This window comes from Anoplopoma fimbria, chromosome 18 (genome assembly GCF_027596085.1).
Source record: "Anoplopoma fimbria isolate UVic2021 breed Golden Eagle Sablefish chromosome 18, Afim_UVic_2022, whole genome shotgun sequence".
NCBI classification, from domain to species: Eukaryota; Metazoa; Chordata; class Actinopteri; order Perciformes; family Anoplopomatidae; genus Anoplopoma; species Anoplopoma fimbria.
Window position 1 is genome coordinate 11,648,760 of NC_072466.1, and position 19,216 is coordinate 11,667,975.

Below are 19,216 nucleotides of genomic sequence, written 5' to 3' on the forward strand. Positions count from 1 at the left end.
AGGGGAGTCACAAACAGACTCCACCTGAACTGCCTCTGGAGTCAAACTGTCCCCCCTCTCCTCTATCCTTTTCTCTTCCTCCCTCCTGCCCTCGGTTCATGTTAGAATTACCCGTCGCTCTCATTCGTAGCAGACACTGAACACCTCAGCTTAGTGGAGCATGAAGAAAGTGAATTAGGGCTTCCTCTTAGTCTGACCTGAAACGAGAGACGGGTAAGATTGCAGTGGGAGCTCCAGCTGGTGAAATGCACTTCATATGGAAGTAATAAAGAAGCATATTTACCCACAATCTGCTGTAAATTTGCATTGGTATGTGACTTGCACCAGGTTGTGTCTAATCAGTGGATCCCGGGAAGGAAAGCCTTCTCCCACAGGCCTCTTTCTGTGTCATGTTGACACAACACAGTGGCCCGTCACTAATCTCCATCATACCTGACCCCTCCACCGATGGGTCAGACTTTAGGGTCATCACATGACCACAACAAGGAGCTAACTATCACAAGGGTCTACAATTTCTGGTTTTCACAATTATCTGAAAGATTACAGAAACTCTTGCCTACTGACAGGTTAAGTAGCATCATATGACAAGTCCCCATCTGTGCTGGATGATAGATACAAAAAGCAGGTGTCGTCGTCTGCATATGTGTTTATAATAAATCCCTATGCTGCTTGTGCGGAGATTAAATGGACCTTGCACGCCTTTCAATACAGTTCACGATAAGAGTGATCTGTTTGTACACGAAAAGTCATCGCAACCGCAACCTCCTGTCTTTTAATGACCGAATAAACAAACCAGCAGACATAATAGCGTGGCGCTTTTGTCAAGGGAAAGGGCAGAGAGCTAGTTAAGGAAGGAGTCTGGCCCCACATGAAAAGGAACAGGGAGGAGGAGAGACGCCTGGGTGTTCCTGCTGCATTGTTCAGCCTTCTGCCTCTGAGGGACACCTGTCATTGGCTGCGCGGTTTACACAGGTGCCTCAACCCCGCCTGATTCGTTGGCCTTGAAAGGAGTCTTCAGTCAACAGGTAGGGTGAAGGGAACAATAGTGATGATCCTGAAGAAGACAGAGAGAGAGAGAGAGAGAGTGTGGGAGGAGGGCGGGATGGCTGAAAAAGAGAAATGGATTCTTTAGAAAGCACCTGAGGGTTTCGAGTGAGATAATCTGTTTGCTTTTATCCACAATTCCACTTTGCAGGGTGGACGAAAGCTCAAGGATCCCTCTCTCCGAGAAACTCCTCCTCCAAGTGGCCTGTGCGAATTCAATCATCTACCTTCATCCCTCTTGGTTTCACCCTCTTCATAACCTCCGCCGTTCACATGGTTACGCCGCTGTACCCGAGGCTCAGTATAACTGGAGGGCTGCACAAACTCGTGGTCTCTCATGGCACGGGCACTTTGCCAAGAACCAGCCTTAATAATGTGATACTGTTACCCCAGCGCACCACACGCCCTGGCCTCAAGAGCCAAGCGGCACTGCATGTTCCTACCACGTTGTTTGTGTTGACGTTTTCTGTGCGTGTGTGTGTGTGTGGTCTCAGTGCCAGGGGGAATACCAAGTTCCTTCTCACCCTGTGTGGAATGTGGCAGACCTGTGTGTGAGTCTGAGATAACAGTAGGAGGGGGAGAAACTAGTTACGAAAGGATAGAAATGTCAATAAGTGACGCCATAAGAGCAATTTCTTAATCGGACAGACTTAAAAATCACGTTAAATTGAGTCATACACACATAAAGTCATATAAAGAGTAAATGTTTCATCATTCAAATCCAAACTCCTACAGGTTCATATACCAGAACTTATTTCAAGGTTCCAATTACGATGATTTTTAATAAAGTATGATGCATATGACCTAGTTGTCATCAAATAAATAAACACAGGTAATTAAAACAAATTGAGCTGCAATGTAAAGACAGCTAATGTATCTAGTTCACATACTGATCATTTTAAAATAGGATTGCTTGTGCACCTGTTCTTGTTTTTTCACAACCCAGCCACAGGTGGAAACCTGTTACTGTGAGCAATGGTGGTTTAATAACCATCTCTATTTAGAGAGGCCAACCTTTCAAAGCCTGAGAAAATCTCTTGTTTCCCTTCCTTCTTTTAACTGTAGCCATGGTGATAAGGGGACAATGTGTGTGTTTTGTGCCTAACCATGTGTGTACGTGGGTGTTCGAGAACGCTGTTATTTCCTCTTCCCCCAAACACTAACCAAATACAGATAATTGAATCACAGTGTGTCCACTTAGCGAGTGTGCGTGTGTGAGCGTGTGTTTGCTTCTCTGTAAATGTGTTTGCACAGCACTTAGAAGAAAGCTTGAGCTCGCTTTGGAAGCTGTTTTCAGTTGATAAAATGGTCAAAATAATTGCAAAATATTTAAATTGCCTCAGTACGAGTTCAATTTATTTATGATAACCTGGATGAATTTGGAAACAGAGACATTTGAGAAGCTAAGACTTAAAGGAAAGTGTTTGTTTTTCATCTGCAGCAGCCAGCACATAAATGTTCCAGATAGGTTCAGAAAGACATTATGGGAAAGTGGCCGGTGGATCAGCTCGCTCCTTTATCTCTGCTTTTCTTCTCACCGGCTGGAATGTCAATGGTGGCTTTGTCATGGGTTCAGTTCTCCTGTGTGACTGACAGGCTGACTGGCAGCTCTCAAAGACTTTTAAAAGGAAAGTAGAATCAGCCGAGAGACTTCAGTGTTTTAAAAGAATGAGAGTTTTTATGTGATTTGAAGCAGCCTCCAAGGTTAAATGAAAGTTCATGCAGTGCTTGTTCCATTAAATGGTTTATATAATGTTTCTATTGACAGGCTTGACACCAGCTGGTTGTGTGGTACAAGTAAACATAGTTACTGGCAACACGCCAATAGAATTTGCAGATAAAAGCATTAAGAAAGACAGCTCCATGATGTCTGGGTAGGTGGATCTGAGGCTCTGCAGAGCTAGCTATGCCTCAAAATGCTCTCAGAACTCTGTTGCAAATCTGTAGAAAAATCCCAGTGAGGAGGCATGTGTGCACTGTATCCTGATAGAACAAAGTGTAATAATGTCAGGCTTCAAAGATCATCCTAGCCAGGTATTTTTTAATATCAACCAGAGAAGTGTATGTTCCGCAGCCACGTAGCCTGAGGGCCGACGCTAACAGCTAAATAAGCTACAGCTTTATCCTCTCTGTGTTATTGTGGTATTCTATGCCTGGAGGGGTCTGTTAGATGTAAGCAGTGATCTGTCAGGGCTTGCTGATATGCAGCACCAGCAAATGTCCGTGGAAACACACCATTATTGAACAAAAAGATCACAAGAGACCCTAACATGCTGCCAAACCCCTCCGCATTTGATGGTAGAATGAAATGAGGGATTCATTTGTAATTTAGCTCGGGCAATCAGTGTTTTCAAGTTAGCTTTAATTTGCTAACTAAGCATTTTCCTCCTCCTCATTGGTTCCTGTTTAGTGAAAAGATCCTTCAGCTTAATGATGCACAGAGATTTCAAATTATGCAAAAGAGCTACAATATCAAGACATTGTCAATGTTTTGTGCATGACGTGATTGTCTGGAGTAATTGCTGATTTGGCATTTTGCTGTCTCATAGGTTACCTCTCTAAAGTGTTGAGGAACTACAGCGAGCAGGCCTGTGACGGAGACTTCCTGTCCGTGCGCTGCCCGCCCCGCACCACCATCACCGTCCAATCAGCTTTCTACGGAAGGAAAGGCGCCTCTGACCGCCAACAGTGCCCTCAGACCTACCAGGCTCTCCTAAGTTCGTATAACGCACCGGAGGATGACCAATATTGTTCTGTGTCCACCGCACTACAGGTTAGTAACCAAGCTCACACCTGATAGTGTTCAGTGTCAGAAAAAGGATAATTTTGTCATCATTTTGGTTACTTTTCTTTGTTTTAGCCAAGGTTTATAAGAGTTTATATAAGCCTCTGTAGAGATTTGTTATATTTGTCACCAGTGTCTCCCATGTGTCCCAGACCTGGATCTTGTCTCTCTTTTTGGCTTTCATCCCTCAATTAGTCCACTTTTCACAGACACACACACACTCAATCACTTGTGCGCAGCAGATCCTCCTGGGAGAAAGTGTCCAGTAAAATGTTCAAATTGGCCAAGGGTTATATTTTGGAGGACCACACTGATTATGTAATGCTTTGTTAGGACGTTTTCCGGCAAATTACACTCCCTAAAGAGGAAGCATGCTTGTTCCCATGGCACAAAGCGATTTCATGGGGTCTTTGCCTGAGCATCCTCTCCTAAATTGGGATGCGCCCCGGACTAGAACCCTCCCTTTGCAGCACCAATACAAACACACACAAGCACATCCTGTTCAGCATTCATTGGGTCCTTTGGTTTTATTCTTGGTGCCCCTGCCTTCTAGCATTGAACACCCTCCTGTCCAATAATAGACAGGACAGCCATGACTGCACAGACACAGAGAGTGCATTGTGCTGAAGTGAGAGAATGACTGACTGCTGCACCACCCACATTAGTACAACCCTGAAGAATCCTATCGTACGACCTGTTTGTGACCCCCAGATTGTTGATATTGCATTCATCTCTCCATATAACCATTACTTCAAGGGTATCCCATTCTAATGCTTATTTTCATTATCTGTCAATCTTATGATTATTTTTTTTATTCTTTATTTAATCTATGAAATGTCCATAAATAATACAAGAAAAATACAAGAAATTTGACTCTGGTTGATGCATTGTTCTCAACGCAAACAACCAGAAATAGATTAGAAAGCTGGAAAAATAAAGTTAAAGAATAGACGGGACTAAAACTATTCACAAATAGGTGAAAATAGGTGTTTAAATAAATATAATATAAATGTGCATAAAAAAGCACCCATGACCAACAGAATAATAAAAATAAAATGTCTTTATTAAAGTCAAGTGTTTCGTAAATTGTAAAATACAAATAGTGCAAAGACACAAACATGGACTGTATTTATACTATGAATTGCAAATATTCTGCATTTTAGCTTGATAGAAGACTTTAATGATCAATTGATTATAAAAAGTAGTTGCAGATACATTAGTTAATTGACTAATTATTTTACTAATACAACTAATCCTCACATTGAAAATCAAGTAGAAGCATTAGACATTGTGGTGATTTTAATTGATTCTCAGTGTGTAACATTTTCAATCATACTAAAACATTTAATGATAATTAAGAGATCTATGTCTCTGATCAATTTTAACTTAAAATATAAAACTGGCTTTAATCCATATTTTTTATTTCTATGAAAAAAAATCCCTTGAAAAGGACCTGCATATGTATAAACCCTTGTTTCTCCCTCTGCATTCCATGAGCTTTTGTAGTAAATGCTTCTCCTCTATGTTGAATTCGGGGAAGGCTCTGAACAGAATCCATTGAGTCATTCCTCCAGCGAGTGGGATTTCAGTATCGGAGAAGCTATTGTGTTGGAATGTGCTCACCTGGGTTACAGCTGGCTAAAGATGATGAAACCAGAGAAGCGAAAGGATGCCAGGAAATGAGTGGAGTGGAGCTTTCTCTTTACCTGCTCCTCTCCTCCTTATTCCCATGGCCATAAGCAGCCTGTTTGAAGTGGTTTTAGGTTTGCCTGCTGTTGGTCTCATCATCCTTGGCTTTTTGTTCTCCCTCTCAACCTCCCTTTGGTCTTCCCCCGCTCTCTGTCACTTTTCCCTCTGTAGAAAATGCTGGACGAGTGCCAAGACAGAAGGAGCTGTCAAGTCCTTGTCAACAGCCGCGTGTTTGGGACGGACCAGTGTCCCGGCAGCAGTAAATACCTCATTGTCTGGTACAAATGCAGACCTAGTAAGTCCCTCACCGCCTCCTATCTTGACAGCGACACACATTTCTGTCTCTCTCTGTGCTGGGATAAGTTTTTTTTTCCCTTTTCTCACACAACTCCACATTCAATCAGAAACACACCAGGGGTGGGGTCATTTCATTTGCACTTGAGTCAAAATTAATTACATTATTAACAATCAAAGGAAATCAATGTGCACGTTCTAATTTAATTGTGTTTTGAAAGCATTCTATAACCCTTTGGCTGCCCAGTATGAGTTTATCAAGTGTCAGATTATTATTAGAACTAGGAGAAGTGCTGCTTTGAAGTGTACATCTTTCTTTCAAACAATGACCATCATGTGAATGGTTGATTTCCACTGAAATTGTTAATTTCAATATAATGTATATCTACTTCAGGTGCATGCATATTTTTAACTGAACTTTAAAATTGTATCAGGTGCTGCTTTATCTCCTGTATACAGCAGCAATGCAAGACATGGAAATTTGACAGGGCAGCCTAAAAAAGCCATGATAATAGTCAGGTCTGATTAGTCAGCCTTTAAATGCATTTCATACCCTAAAATAAGTATTTGTCATCTACATGTTTTTTCCTTATTTGAGTATTGCATTAGCTATATTACTGTTATTGAAGAATAAATTGGGCTTTATTCTAGATTATCTTTTTGACTTTCCTTCCCTGTCTGCGGTACTCTGCTCTTAACCTATTGGTTCCTACTGAAGATGTGAATCTTTAAAAATGTTTTACAAATAAATACTTTCAAAAAGGCTTATAAGGTGAAAAAAGCAATTTCCCCAAATAGCCCGGGCGCTGTAGTTTTTGGCAAATGTCACTTAAACTGGACTAAAAAGTGTTTTTGTTAGCTGTGGATTAATACTTGTTTGGTGCGCTAGTGAGTATTTATGCACCAGGGTGTTTTTTGTGAAATTGACACAAAAACTACAGTGCCCATGTTCGTCCTATTGCGGAACATTTCACCTTGAGCAATAATTTGGCTAAATGATGTGCTTTTTATGGGACCGCAAGGTTAACAGCACTGGCAATTCTTCATTCATTGCATTCAGTATGTTATTAGGATTGTTTTTTGATTTGTTGATGAGAAGAACAATATTGAGTTTTGGCAGCCATATCTTTTAAAATTGGAACCGGTACATTGTTATCCTCTTAATTGACCGATTTCTCCAATCATCTTCTCTATAAATTCTACACAGAATTAACCGTCACAGTATCTATTTGAATCTCTCCTTCTGCTGCCATCTTCACCGCTTCATTTAAAAAGAAGAAAAACTCTTTGCATGCCTCTCCCTTTATCCCTCTCCTTCCTTCTCCCTGTGAGCCAGGAAGCTAAGAGTATCACTCCAGAGGGGAGCCACAACAGTGCAGTAATCCCACCCAGATGCTGGTCTCCATTCATGGCTCAGTGCTGTGCTGAGCCGAGCCGCACTGAGCTGTGCAGCAGTTCACACTAGAGTGACCAGAAGTGGGCATTAATCCACTGATCCCCTGCCTTCCCTACTTTTTCCTTTTCCACTGGACCCCGGGGCCAATCAACAAGTCTTTGTTCACTGTCACTTAACCAATGGCTTCTCAGGGGAAGAGAGAAAGGCTGCATGGGGTGTTAGTGAGGTGCAACGGACAGGTGTCACTGACTCTGAAAAGGAGAGGTGGATGGAGGATAGAGGAAGTGAAGGAGAAATGGAGGGAGATAGAGTGAATCCGTCACTAAGAGATATAACAAACTAGTTCCTGCCCCTTTTTCTCCTCTCCCTTCTTTCTGCATTCCTGTTCCACTCCCCACACGGACGTAGAAGCGGCTGCTGTGGTGTTTTTATTTCCTGGCCAGTGGAGCTGCTCTGTCTGTCACAGGTCACTGTGGCTGGATGTGTGTGAGGAATGCCTCTGCATGGCTCTACATGTCCACTGAGCAACTCTACCTCTGCCTCTGCCTGTTTGCACTCAATGAAGCCTTTTGTCAATCCCCTGCTTTCAGTGCTTCTTAAAAGGGAACGTAATGAGTTGTCGGCAAGACGTGAAGTTAACTGAATAAATTGGTTACCAGCTTTTTTATTTTGTTTATTATAGTGCTTTATTTCTTCTTCATTTTTTGCAGTTATTCCAGATCTATGAGCCTCAAATCACACTCTATATCATTTGTTCAAACATGTGTTACTTTGCTTGTTTGTTTAAATTGTAAACACAACTCTTGGGAAGAAACTGGTCTTTTGGTTTTGCTTTAAATTATTTGTTAACACATATGTATCCTCTGTCCTTCCATCACCAGACGAGTATAAGAGCAAGGTGGTCTGTGAGGAGGAGAGGATGAGGCTGAGCTGCAAACGGGGTATGCAGATCGCCGTTTACTCCGCCATGTTTGGCCGAACTCAACAGGGCACCCTGGAGTGTCCCCTGCACCACAGGAGGGCCCCGTCAGTAGGTGAGGCGCCTTTTCTATGTCACACTTGGGGTAGCAAGAGAGGAGATTTATGCAGGAGGAGCGAGGAGCTAACTGACAGAATTAATGTAAGCTTGGAAACATATGACTAAATAAGTCACAGGGTAAAAGATGTGATATGAAACATGGTCAGCATATCTGACCTGACACCTGGTTTTTAAACTTGTGTTTAATTAGTTTGTAAACTGAGAAGATTTTAAATTACAGTTCACAAAAATAACACACAAATACCTCAAATTACTTACTCAAATTAACGCTGTGCAAATGACATCAGGTTGAAATACAAATGAGCAGTTAGGTTAGCAATATATCTCACTGATTCTAAACTGCATGAACACTACCAGCCGTGAACCCCAGATTTCTGCTTTCAGGTATAAATTAAACAAAGTCAAATTTACCATATCACCGGGGCTTCTAAAACTTTTATTTTTGGCAGTTGTCCTTGCTTGTGATGCTACAGTGACTTCATATTCACATAAATGATTGCCAGCTATTGATCTAGTCGTTTTTAAATGATCTTTAATGTCAGCATTACCACCGTGCATGACCGAAAATGTACTCTTCCAGTGTGTGCAGAACGCAGCATTTTTGTTGCTGGCTACTTTAGGAAGGAAGGAGTAAACCTCCTGGAGCTCTTTGGAAAAGACAGACTTTCTCTTTGTCTTGACGGCTAGCTGTTAGCGTACTGACAGGTTCTGTCAGAAAGAGCTGCAAGCCTCGCAGCAACAGCATTGACAACAACTCATTGATTGACAGACAAATGTTGAATTCAGACCTGTGGTGCATTCTTTTATGTTTCTATATTGGGTTAATAGTCAGTGGGACAAAACATGATAAATGTCTATGTAAACGCTTAAACCAAGTATAATATTATTATTTTAATTATGGTGAAAACCAGGACAGTTTGGTAGTGATTTTGCAAACAGGGACATTTCTACTTAATATGTAGATAGACATATACATATATGTTGAACTCTGGACACCGTAGTGTAACTTGATTAGTAAATCACTAGTTTGATAGTAGTAATAGTAATAGTTAGTAGTTAGCTAGTTAGCTAGTTACTAAGCAAATGTACTAACTACTAAGCAGGAGATCAAGCCGACTTAGAAGATACTTGCTAGAAAGTACTTAGTAAGGTCTTAACACACGAACGTAGTAATGGATTTAAGAGTAGCCAGTGCGATCCAATCCAGTGTGCTGTTTTGTAGTGAGTGATAATCATATTATCATCTATACTGTCGACATTATTATTATTTGTTCCATTCATAGCATCAGTCTTGAGGTCAGTATGAGGTCAGGAGAGGAATTTGATTTCTTACATGAAGACACAAGCTGGGGATGCAAATTGAGTCTACTTGCTTTTGCATGATGTTAAAATGAGTCTCCTTGTCCTGCTAATGTCCTCATACATATTCATGACAGAGAAGCTTCATGTCACGCTGGGCTTTGATTTGTTGTTTCCCTTTGCCAAGATTTGTCCGATCAAAACATACCACGGTAATGCATCCATCCGATAAGAAACATTTTTTATTAATGAGTTTTACATGTCAGGACTCGAGCGCCTCAGAGCCACAAAGAGAACTAGAAACGCTGCCAGGCTCATAACTCTTGTTAAATCTCTCCATTCATTTTCTTTGACTTGGGTGATATTGCCTTGAGATGCTGTTGTGGGTTTGGATATATTTAATAATTTCCTCTACAGCCTCAGCTGCCTCCGAGGCTCTTGAGGCAACACTGGCCTGCCACACCCATCCTCAATGTCAGCTGTTCACACTGTTCCACTGAGATAATATAACTTTATGAAACATGTCACTATTTAACATGTATTCATCTTGTTATTAAGAAAGCATGCTGAGATTTGTAGAACCGCCACTCAAGCTTGGGTAGACGCAATCAAACGTACACACACATCGCCAGGGGAATTGGGTTGGAATGTGGAATCAGGTGTCTCTGTCATCCAAAGCGCAGAGTTTGGCCCCAGAAAAGGGACAGTATTGAGTTCCATCCAAGTATGTATGTGTGTGTATGCGCATGTGTGAGTGCATGGGATATCCAGCTGTATCCCTGCCCTTGTTTAGGGGAATGTTAATGACTCTAAGCTTGGATCCAGGAAAAGTATTAGTATAACCATGTTAGTATAACCAACTACTGTGGTGGTCCTGACCCTTTTTGCAGGGCAGCTCATTTATTTCGCCTTAACTTGCATAGTAGGAAATGTACACTGTTGTTTGTGCTTGTGAAATGTCATTTGTCGGGATTCACAATTCAACAATGCACTGCACACATGCCCTGAAGTGTGTGTGTGTGTGTGTGTGTGTGTGTGTGTGTGTGTGTGTGTGTGTGTGTGTGTGTGTGTGTGTGTGTGTGTGTGTGTGTGTGTGTGTGTGTGTGTGTGTGTGTGTGTGTGTCACAGAGGTGACAGGACGGGGTGGAAAGTCTGACACAGGTGTCAGTCACCGGGTAATCAGAGACAGATATAAAGAAAGGCATTGTGTGCTTCTATATGTGTGTGTTATTGTATACTATATGAGCATTGAGGTCTGCTTTGAAGAAACCTCCGTCACTCCTCCGCATGCAGGTGGACCAGGAATGTCGAGGTAGGTGAGACGAGGCTGCCCTGATATCTGGTTTCAGACTCGGGATTAAATACAGTAGCCGAGTTCTCCCAGCATTGATGGAAAATGGACTATTCTGTTACAGTCGTACAAAAGCCAGATTAGAGCAGAGGAGAGGTTGTGTTTACTGTCACGTCTTGTTAACCTTGTGTGCCTTTACACAAACTGTACACTGAGATGTAAACAAACAGCTTGTTGTTCCTATTCACACATTATACAGCATGGTTTTTCTACCTCTTTATCACATAAACACACACATAGACGGGCCTACACACACTCCAACCACCCACAAACACCTCCTCAGGCTGTTCCAGACAGTCTAGAGGTGCAGTTGTGGGATTTCCCCTGGCAGACACCTCTTTGATGTGGCTCCCCTGTCACCAAGATCAGGAAGTGAGGGTGTCTTGACTGACAGCTCAGACACACACAGTTGATTATTTCAAACTGCTTTCATCCCATCTGTTTGCCCTCCTGTCCGAGGTGCTGTGGTGCCTCACACGTGTGTTTGTGGCTGTGCGTGTCTGCATAATCTTGGGCTTGGCAGTGGCATTAGGAGTTTGTTTTGTATCTGTTTTGACTTCATGTCTCTTTAAATGTGAGTTTGAATGTGCCAACAAGGTGGGTTATAGTAATCTACTTAACCACACTATGTTGGCTGCCTCACCGCTGCCTGAGGTGTGAGGTCATCAGCTGAACTCACACAGCTTGCTGCACCTGCCCCGGTGAACTTTGAATAGATTCAGTTGAATAGACATTACAGTGTGTAGCAGCAGGAAATTGTTGCAGCAGCAGTGAAGCAGGTTTCATCCTTCAGTCTGAGGTTGCAATTCAACACCAGCCACCTGTCACATATAGGTTGATTGTCTGAAAAGCAAGCCTCTTCCGGATTTTTCTTTTTTGGCTAACAAATCATATTTAGCTTGTGAACCCTGCTGTATATTTACCACCCATAAAAAGCTGTAGAGAGCAGCTATATGGTTGGTTGTTGAATCCAAAGCCCTGGAAAGATATGATTGACAAAAACAAGTAGATACGCGGGCATGTGTGCGCAAAAGTACGACCTCTTTGATCTCGTTTGTTCCTTGGTTTTAGGGTGGGGTGGGAGTGGTGGAGTTGGACAGGTCTTGGCGGCGATGGAGAATCCTCAAAGCAAAGGGGCCTGCTTCAGCCCTCCTCTCTCATCTGCACCATTACCATCACACACACCTCTTGACATCTAAATAGCCCCCCGTGCTTGGCATGCAGGGTCTCAGACTTTTTTTTCCCCATTGCCCTTTCACTTTTGAGTATGTGCTCCAGACATGGCCCACAGCAAGATGTTTAAAACTGTGAGCACGGACTAACTGGGTTCTCATATGATCACAGTAGCTTTTAAAAGCCGAGCACGCACAGCTGCAGGTCAAATTTAACACTTGGCTTTTAGAATTCTGTTCCAGTTGTTAGGGTGCAAGCTGCTTCACTGCAACTCTATCTGCATTTCTGTCTGACTTTGATGCATACAGAGCAAAAATAAAGCAGGATGTCGATGTTGTTTGGGAGTAGATTAGATAAAATACAGTTCTGTGTGTTTAAACATGTCCTATGGTCCAGCTATTGACTTGATTTCAGTCATTTCTTTCTTTGGTGGTGACTGTTTTTCCCCTAAACTAAAACACCATGACGTTTAAATTCCGGCTACCAAGAACTTCAGTCTGAATAGGTTTTCCATGATAACAGGCTCATGCAAGGTTTAGGGTTAAAGGTTCACCACTGATTGGAATTCAGATGTAGTGTTTGAATATATGAGGTAACATGTTGTTAGTGATAACCTACATGCTTTGGGTTGACTGTTTTTGTACCAAGTGCCTCTCATTCAAGAATATATCTGCTATCAACTTACACACACAGCTGAAGAGAACTCTCTGCATGTGTTTTGGCAAGTGTGCAAGGGTGTTAGTGTGTTCTGCTGGACACTTTAAGACTGGAAGTATACTGTGATACTTATATTTACTATGTTACAGTATAATTAAATCCCGCTGAAGTAAATATAGAACTTTAACAGCAAATGTGTGTGTGTGTGTGTGTGTGTGTGTGTGTGTGTGTGTGTGTGTGTGTGTGTGTGTGTGTGTGTGTGTGTGTGTGTGTGTGTGTGTGGGAGAGCAGTCTCAAATTCATGAATGGCATTCACAGCAAAGCACTTGGCGTGTGCATGTCAATTCAACCGAAATATCACAGCATCTGACAGTCACTTTCATGTCACACAAAGACTTTTAATCCTACAACAATGCCTAAGCCTCTAGCAAATGATACGTATCTCAGGTGAGTCAGGGTAGAAGATTAAATGAGTGCTGCTTTTCAGCCCATCCTCTTAAAAATTCCAGGAAAGGTGTGTGTGGGTGGAAAACTGAGTATTGTTGTGGAGCGTCGCTGTGAGGATTTTCTCGGAAAGGTTGCTGCATTTGCCTGTTTTTAAGAATGTGTGTGTCTGGATTTGTGTGTTTTTACTGATGCTGCACCCAATATACACCCCCACATTAGTCTTAATTTCAGTTCACTGTGACGAGTTAAACTCAACAGCAGCCACCACAACACACAAGCTGTTTTATGATAGTATTATTGTCTCTCCGTGGATTGGTTAAATCGTGCCATAATTCTGTGGAAGTCGGGAAACTGGAGGTAATCCAAGGCTGATGCTGGTTTTAAGGCAAGCAAGAAGAAAGTCTTATGCATGATGGATGAGGGATGTGACAAACTGAGCTGCTGGTACAGGGCAGCATATCAACACACACTTTGAAAGCAGACAGGATGACGTTAGCGGAGGTTTCTCGCTCTAGAGGTGCTCTGCTTTTGCAGGTATCAGTAACTTTAAGAGGCTGTGGCTGATTAGCCATGGGTCATAAAAAAAACCTGGCTTTTGCATTTTCTTGTTTATTGTTCTCTGTGCGTGTTTCCCGCTGTGATCCGTCATGAGTGAGAATAAGTGTGTGTTTGTGTGTGTGTGTTTGTCCAGGAAACTCCTCCCTTTCCCTCAGTCACTACTCCTCTTGACGGCGAACCTTCTCCTCTGAACCATAAGCCTGTCCTTGTTGGGCGTGTGGAGGCTAGAGGATTGGTGCACAGTCTTGGAGGTGGTTGAGGGTAAAGGTTAGAGGTATCAGGGGTTAAATTCATGCTCCTGTGTGTGTGTGTGTGTGTGTGTGTGTGTGTGTGTGTGTATATGTGTGTGAGTGTGAGAGAAAGGGGACTGTTGCATGCTTGTCTGTCTGTATTACAGCCGCTAATGAGAGTCAGAGGAGGTCAGACCCTGAGGAATGCTCTTTTAAACTGCATAGCAATGTGTGTGTTTGTGTGTGTGTGTGTGTGTCTGTGTCTGAGTCTGTGTATGCGCCACATGTATGCATGCAGAGCCAGTGGACAAAGAATTAATGTGTGTGTGTGTGTCTCCATCCTCCTGTCTCTAGAAGTCTTGATCTGGCCCCTCTGCTCAACTAATCACCCAGTCAGGGAATCAAAGCTGCAGCTAATGGCCGCCTGTCTGTCAGTGGCCTCCCTTGTCAGAGAGGAAGGTTTTCAGCGTGGAACACCAGCTCTCACAAGCCCTCTGGGAAGGAAAACAGAGAGGGAGAGCAAATTACAACACATCAGGCAGACCAAAAGGTCATTGTGCTGCTGCAGCATCTGTACATAGACATTGATACAGACTGAAGTCACTGTGACAAAGTTAAAGGTAGAAAGATAGGAGGGTGAATGAACATTTTTTTAGTGAAACTTCAACTATTATTTTGTCATTAAATAATGTTCTTGTGTTTATGGGTGAACGAATGGAGCTTTTGGTGGTTCGATACACTCTAAATGTTGACGTGTTCATTTGAAATAGGCAGTTGTATCTCAATTAAAGCTGCAATGTTTTAGTTAGTCATTTTTCAAGCAAAGATGCCAAATATATTTTTAATTGTCATATGTGATCATTATATGACAATATGATCAGTGAACTGTGTATTTTTGGGTTTTGAGACTGTTGGATAAAACAATATTAGTTGTGGAGACTTATCACATGTGTTTGTCTCCATTTTCTGACATTTTAATGGATAAAATGATTGTTCAGTTAATTGAGAAAATGATAATCCTTCGTTGCAACCCTGAGATCGGTCTTCACCTTTTAGAATATAAGACCAGTTTTCAGAGTGATGATAACCCCTGCAGTCAATGCTGCATCACACTTGAATGAACATCCCCCTCCTTCCAATTATAGTGTTTTCAACCACATGACAGTATGATATCATATTGGGTTATAGTGAAAACTGATGCGGGTTTCTACTGCACTAAACAAGCAAGAAAAGAGGAGTGTCTGAATGGGGAGAGGTGCACCAAAGTATCAGTTGCATTTAGTTCTTTGGAGACACTCCTTTGAGATGAACAGTGTGGCATAGAAAAGTATAAAAAAGGAATTAAGTTCTCCCAAATCCATCGTAGTGCCAGCAGTACCCCAGAAATGTCTTATTAGGGAAGTTTCCTTATAAATCCCTATCAATGAATCCTGTTGTGTTTTAAGTGACAGTGGGAACGGTCTAATCTTTGAGGTGTCTGACCAGTTATCCAGTTACACTCACTGGTTCCCACAGGCTTCCCACCTCATTACATCCTGGTTGGGAATTCCAGTGTGTCGGCTCCAGCTGGGGAGTGTCCGGTTGCCCCTTCAGACCGCGTTCAAGTGGACAGACGTTGATTCGGATTCACATTCTGAAGAAGCTTTCTACAAACTGGTTTTGATCTGGTTTTGCTACAAACACAATCATTACCAGCAAATAAAGTGTAGCCTTTGATTATGATTGTTTTAATCCAGTAGGACGGGAATGCACAGTTTATTGACCATTCAATGAATTCCCACTGTTGATAATGGGCATGAGCACTGGATTGCTCTCTTTCACTTCATTACTGGGACATTTGCCCTTTGACCTGTGCCATAACTCATTTTAGCCTGTTGACGTGTGAGCCAAGCCTTAACCAGCTTTTTCTTCTCTACCTGTCTGATCTCTCTCTCTCTCTCTCTTTGGGGCCCACCGATACAGACACTGCAAGGGCCCAGTGTCCACTTTCAAAGGCTCATCTCCTTGTGTTGTTTTTAGGGGTTAGATGGGCCGTGGGGAACCTGTGGAAGTCATCCATGTGGAACCCCGGCCCATCCAATTTCCCACAAGACTCAGCGGTAGGTTCTTTAGGACTTAATTAGCGCTCCACACACCTCAGTTTGGGGAGTCACAGAAGTTTACTAAGTGGAACATTAATTAGTGATTCCACGAGAGTGAGTTAGGTTCAAGTTTGGTTTATAGAATTTGCAATTTTAAAACGGCGTGTGCTGTTTGCTGCGACAGGTTTGGTGTCTTTATAAACACGTTATTAGACTGAACCACAGATTTTTTGGACCATGGGATGATTTATCTTCATCCCCCTTTGCAAATGTAGTTGAATTTGAAGCGCTTTTGGCCTAGCAACACGGACCATGCTGATTTCAAAACAGAGCTGAAATGATAAGTCAATTAATGGATATCTCATCGACAACAATTTGTGAATGGCATCATCATTCAAATCTTTATATGTCTGTAGGTTGGACACTCACTTTTTTTCTAAACCAAGCAATAAATCAAGAGAATAATGTGCAGATAAACTGATAATGAATATTGTTCGTTATTTAAACACCTGGCTTCATATGAGTTCTAAAAAGTTCAATCCAAAATTTGCGAGCATGGCGGATCAGCATATTATCTCCTGTAGTCCCGTTATTAACGAGAGAGAGGAAGGAAGTGAGAGCGGGAAAAAAGAAAAAGAGCCTCATCTGTCTGTCCACACTCCCCCAGAGGATGAGAGCTGCAGAACAGAGGGTCTGGAGGAGCTGGTGGGTGCTTAGATGATGTATGAGAGCTACGTCCATTACTATATGTCTGGACACCGCACACGCACACTCTGGATCAGGCATCCTTTAGACAATGTGAGGCCCCAGTAAGGTTTATGTATGTGGGTCTGATGAGGGTCCACCATATGAGCTGAGGAGGCTTTCATGGGAGGAGTGTAAGATGTCCCCTTACTCTCTACTTTGTGTGTTTGTGTGTGTATGGTTGTGTGTGTGTCCATCTCTGTAGGAGCTGACAGAGACTCATGTAGTCCTTTTGTGCCTGAAGTGCTACTTGTCCATCAAACACTACATTGGTAGTAGTAATAGTAGTAGTAGTAGTAGTAGTAGTAGTAGTAGTAGTAGTAGTAGTAGTAGTAGTAGTAGTAGTAGAGGCCTCAGAGACTCATATGCAACATGAACTTTCAGCAAAATAAAGTTATGTAGTCTCGGTTTCTCAGAAAGCATTGTAATTGGACTAGAGTTTCAGTAAAATAAACATGTTATTCACAGGTTATCTCTCTGCCTTGTGGATGAATAAACTTTTAAGTGTAGATTTTAGGTTAACTCTGGCTTTATTTGTTATATTTGTTATATTTCCGTGCATGAACTTACAACTGAGAAAGACATACTCACAAAAGGCTTTGGTAGAAGAAGGTTTTGCTATCAATTACAGTAACCGGGCACCGTCTCCATTTCAGAGGTACAACAATGTAACATAATTGATTAATTTCCAAATTATTGAATTTACTAATTGATCAAAAGGAATCCCGCCATACAGTAATATCACATAGCCTAAGTTGACTCATTCATAATGCTTGTTTTTTCTGACAAACATTTTACCATTATAAACTAAGAAAACAAACCAATATTCACATTTGAGGAGCTGAAACCAGTGGATTTTGTTGTTGATTGACTACTTGATGAATCATGTCGAGTCCACTCCATTTTTTCTCTTTAATTAGTACCAATTTCCAGTCTTTTACCTTCCTAGGTAACCTTTATTATTCCTTCAGACCTTAAAATTCTCTTAAAAATATAGAAGCAATAACGGCAACCCAGCTTATAATTTATAATAAGGTCAACTGTGTTATTTCCTCAGTCTCGATGTCTGATAATAATTCAATACTTCCTCCTCTCCGTCTTCCTGTCAGACTGCCAGTCGTCTGTGGCTCTGCAGGTTCTGACCGCCCGCTGTCAGGGGAAGAAAAGCTGTCTGGTTCGAGCCTCCACCAGAGACTTTGGGGATCCATGCTACTCGGGCACCAGGAAGTACCTCAGTGTCATCTACACCTGTGGTGAGTCCCCTACACCTTTACTGAGGGCTAAATCGTCCTACCACTAGAGGGTGATGTCCACTCACTGATCTGCTTGTCCATGTTTTAGCTTTCTGTTTCAGAACAACCAGCTCTAAAATGGGCTCTGTTGTACTGAGAAGAACTGTATGTGTGTTCAAGGTATGATGATGATGTTGTTGGGTGCATAGTGTTTACTTAAATGACAAAAATGTGCAAAGTATTGTGGTACCCACAGTGAGAATATTGCGTCATACTATCTTTAATATTTTCAAGAACTTTTCTATTTACTTATTCAAGGATTTAATTAAGGGACAGTCATAATCAATTTGTAGGTAATTATTGGTTTCTGAACAAATGCAGGGTTTGTTTTTTTGAAGCAGTTTCTTTCAGAGCTCAAACATGAAGTTCAAAGCTTCTAAATGTATTTTCCATGTTCAAGTCACACCACAAAAGTAAGGTTAAGAAAAACAACTTCTATTTTGACTTCCCGGCTGGAGAATGATGATCTTCCTTTTTTTATCTGTTCCCCATCCCTGGGCTAATCCTGTCCTGTCAAGGCTGTAATACATTAACCTCTTGCCTGGAGACACACTGACACACACACACACACACACCCACACCCACACACACACACACACACACACACACACACACACACATGCTATCCAGACGCCTCCAGCACCAGGAATTGATCAATCAGCACAATGGCCTGGAGCCTCTCATTTCCAGCAAAGTCACTGGCACCTAGACCAAGATCCAGACCAGGATCACTGTTAGGCTTGGCGTTTCAATGTAATTTCTGGGTTCCGAATTTAAGACTTGGATTTTATGAAATATGTGACTGTCTCCACTGGGCTTGAAAATCACTATATGTCCCTCGTTGCACTGTAAATTAACCAAATCCTGTGCGTGAGTTGCATTATCCGCTGTACCTCCACAGCCAATTTAATGCTTGAATTTGCACATGAGCTAAATTATAATTCTTAATTTCTGATCACACTTTATGGCTTGTTTATGGTCTTGTTTTGAGGATCCACCAGCCTTTGTGCTTTGTCTCCAAACGCTGTGTGTTTGTCAGAATACCGTTGTCCAAGAAACCATCCATCCTTTATCTCAGCAATGACCGGTCGGCGCAGACAAGAACACACAGACTATTCAGCTGTGTTTATGGAGTCG

General features: G+C 42.0%; 1 protein-coding gene across 1 annotated transcript in view; it reads left to right on the top strand.

The window, feature by feature from the left end:
* The window catches only part of LOC129107302 (protein eva-1 homolog A), a 71,436-nt gene that overhangs the window by 16,658 nt on the left and 35,562 nt on the right, over positions 1-19,216 (top strand). Inside the window, exons 2-5 of the mRNA XM_054618755.1 lie at positions 3,594-3,817; positions 5,690-5,813; positions 8,090-8,242; positions 17,897-18,040. Coding sequence (XP_054474730.1) covers positions 3,594-3,817; positions 5,690-5,813; positions 8,090-8,242; positions 17,897-18,040 — 645 coding nt within the window. The remainder of the gene's footprint in view (positions 1-3,593; positions 3,818-5,689; positions 5,814-8,089; positions 8,243-17,896; positions 18,041-19,216) is intronic.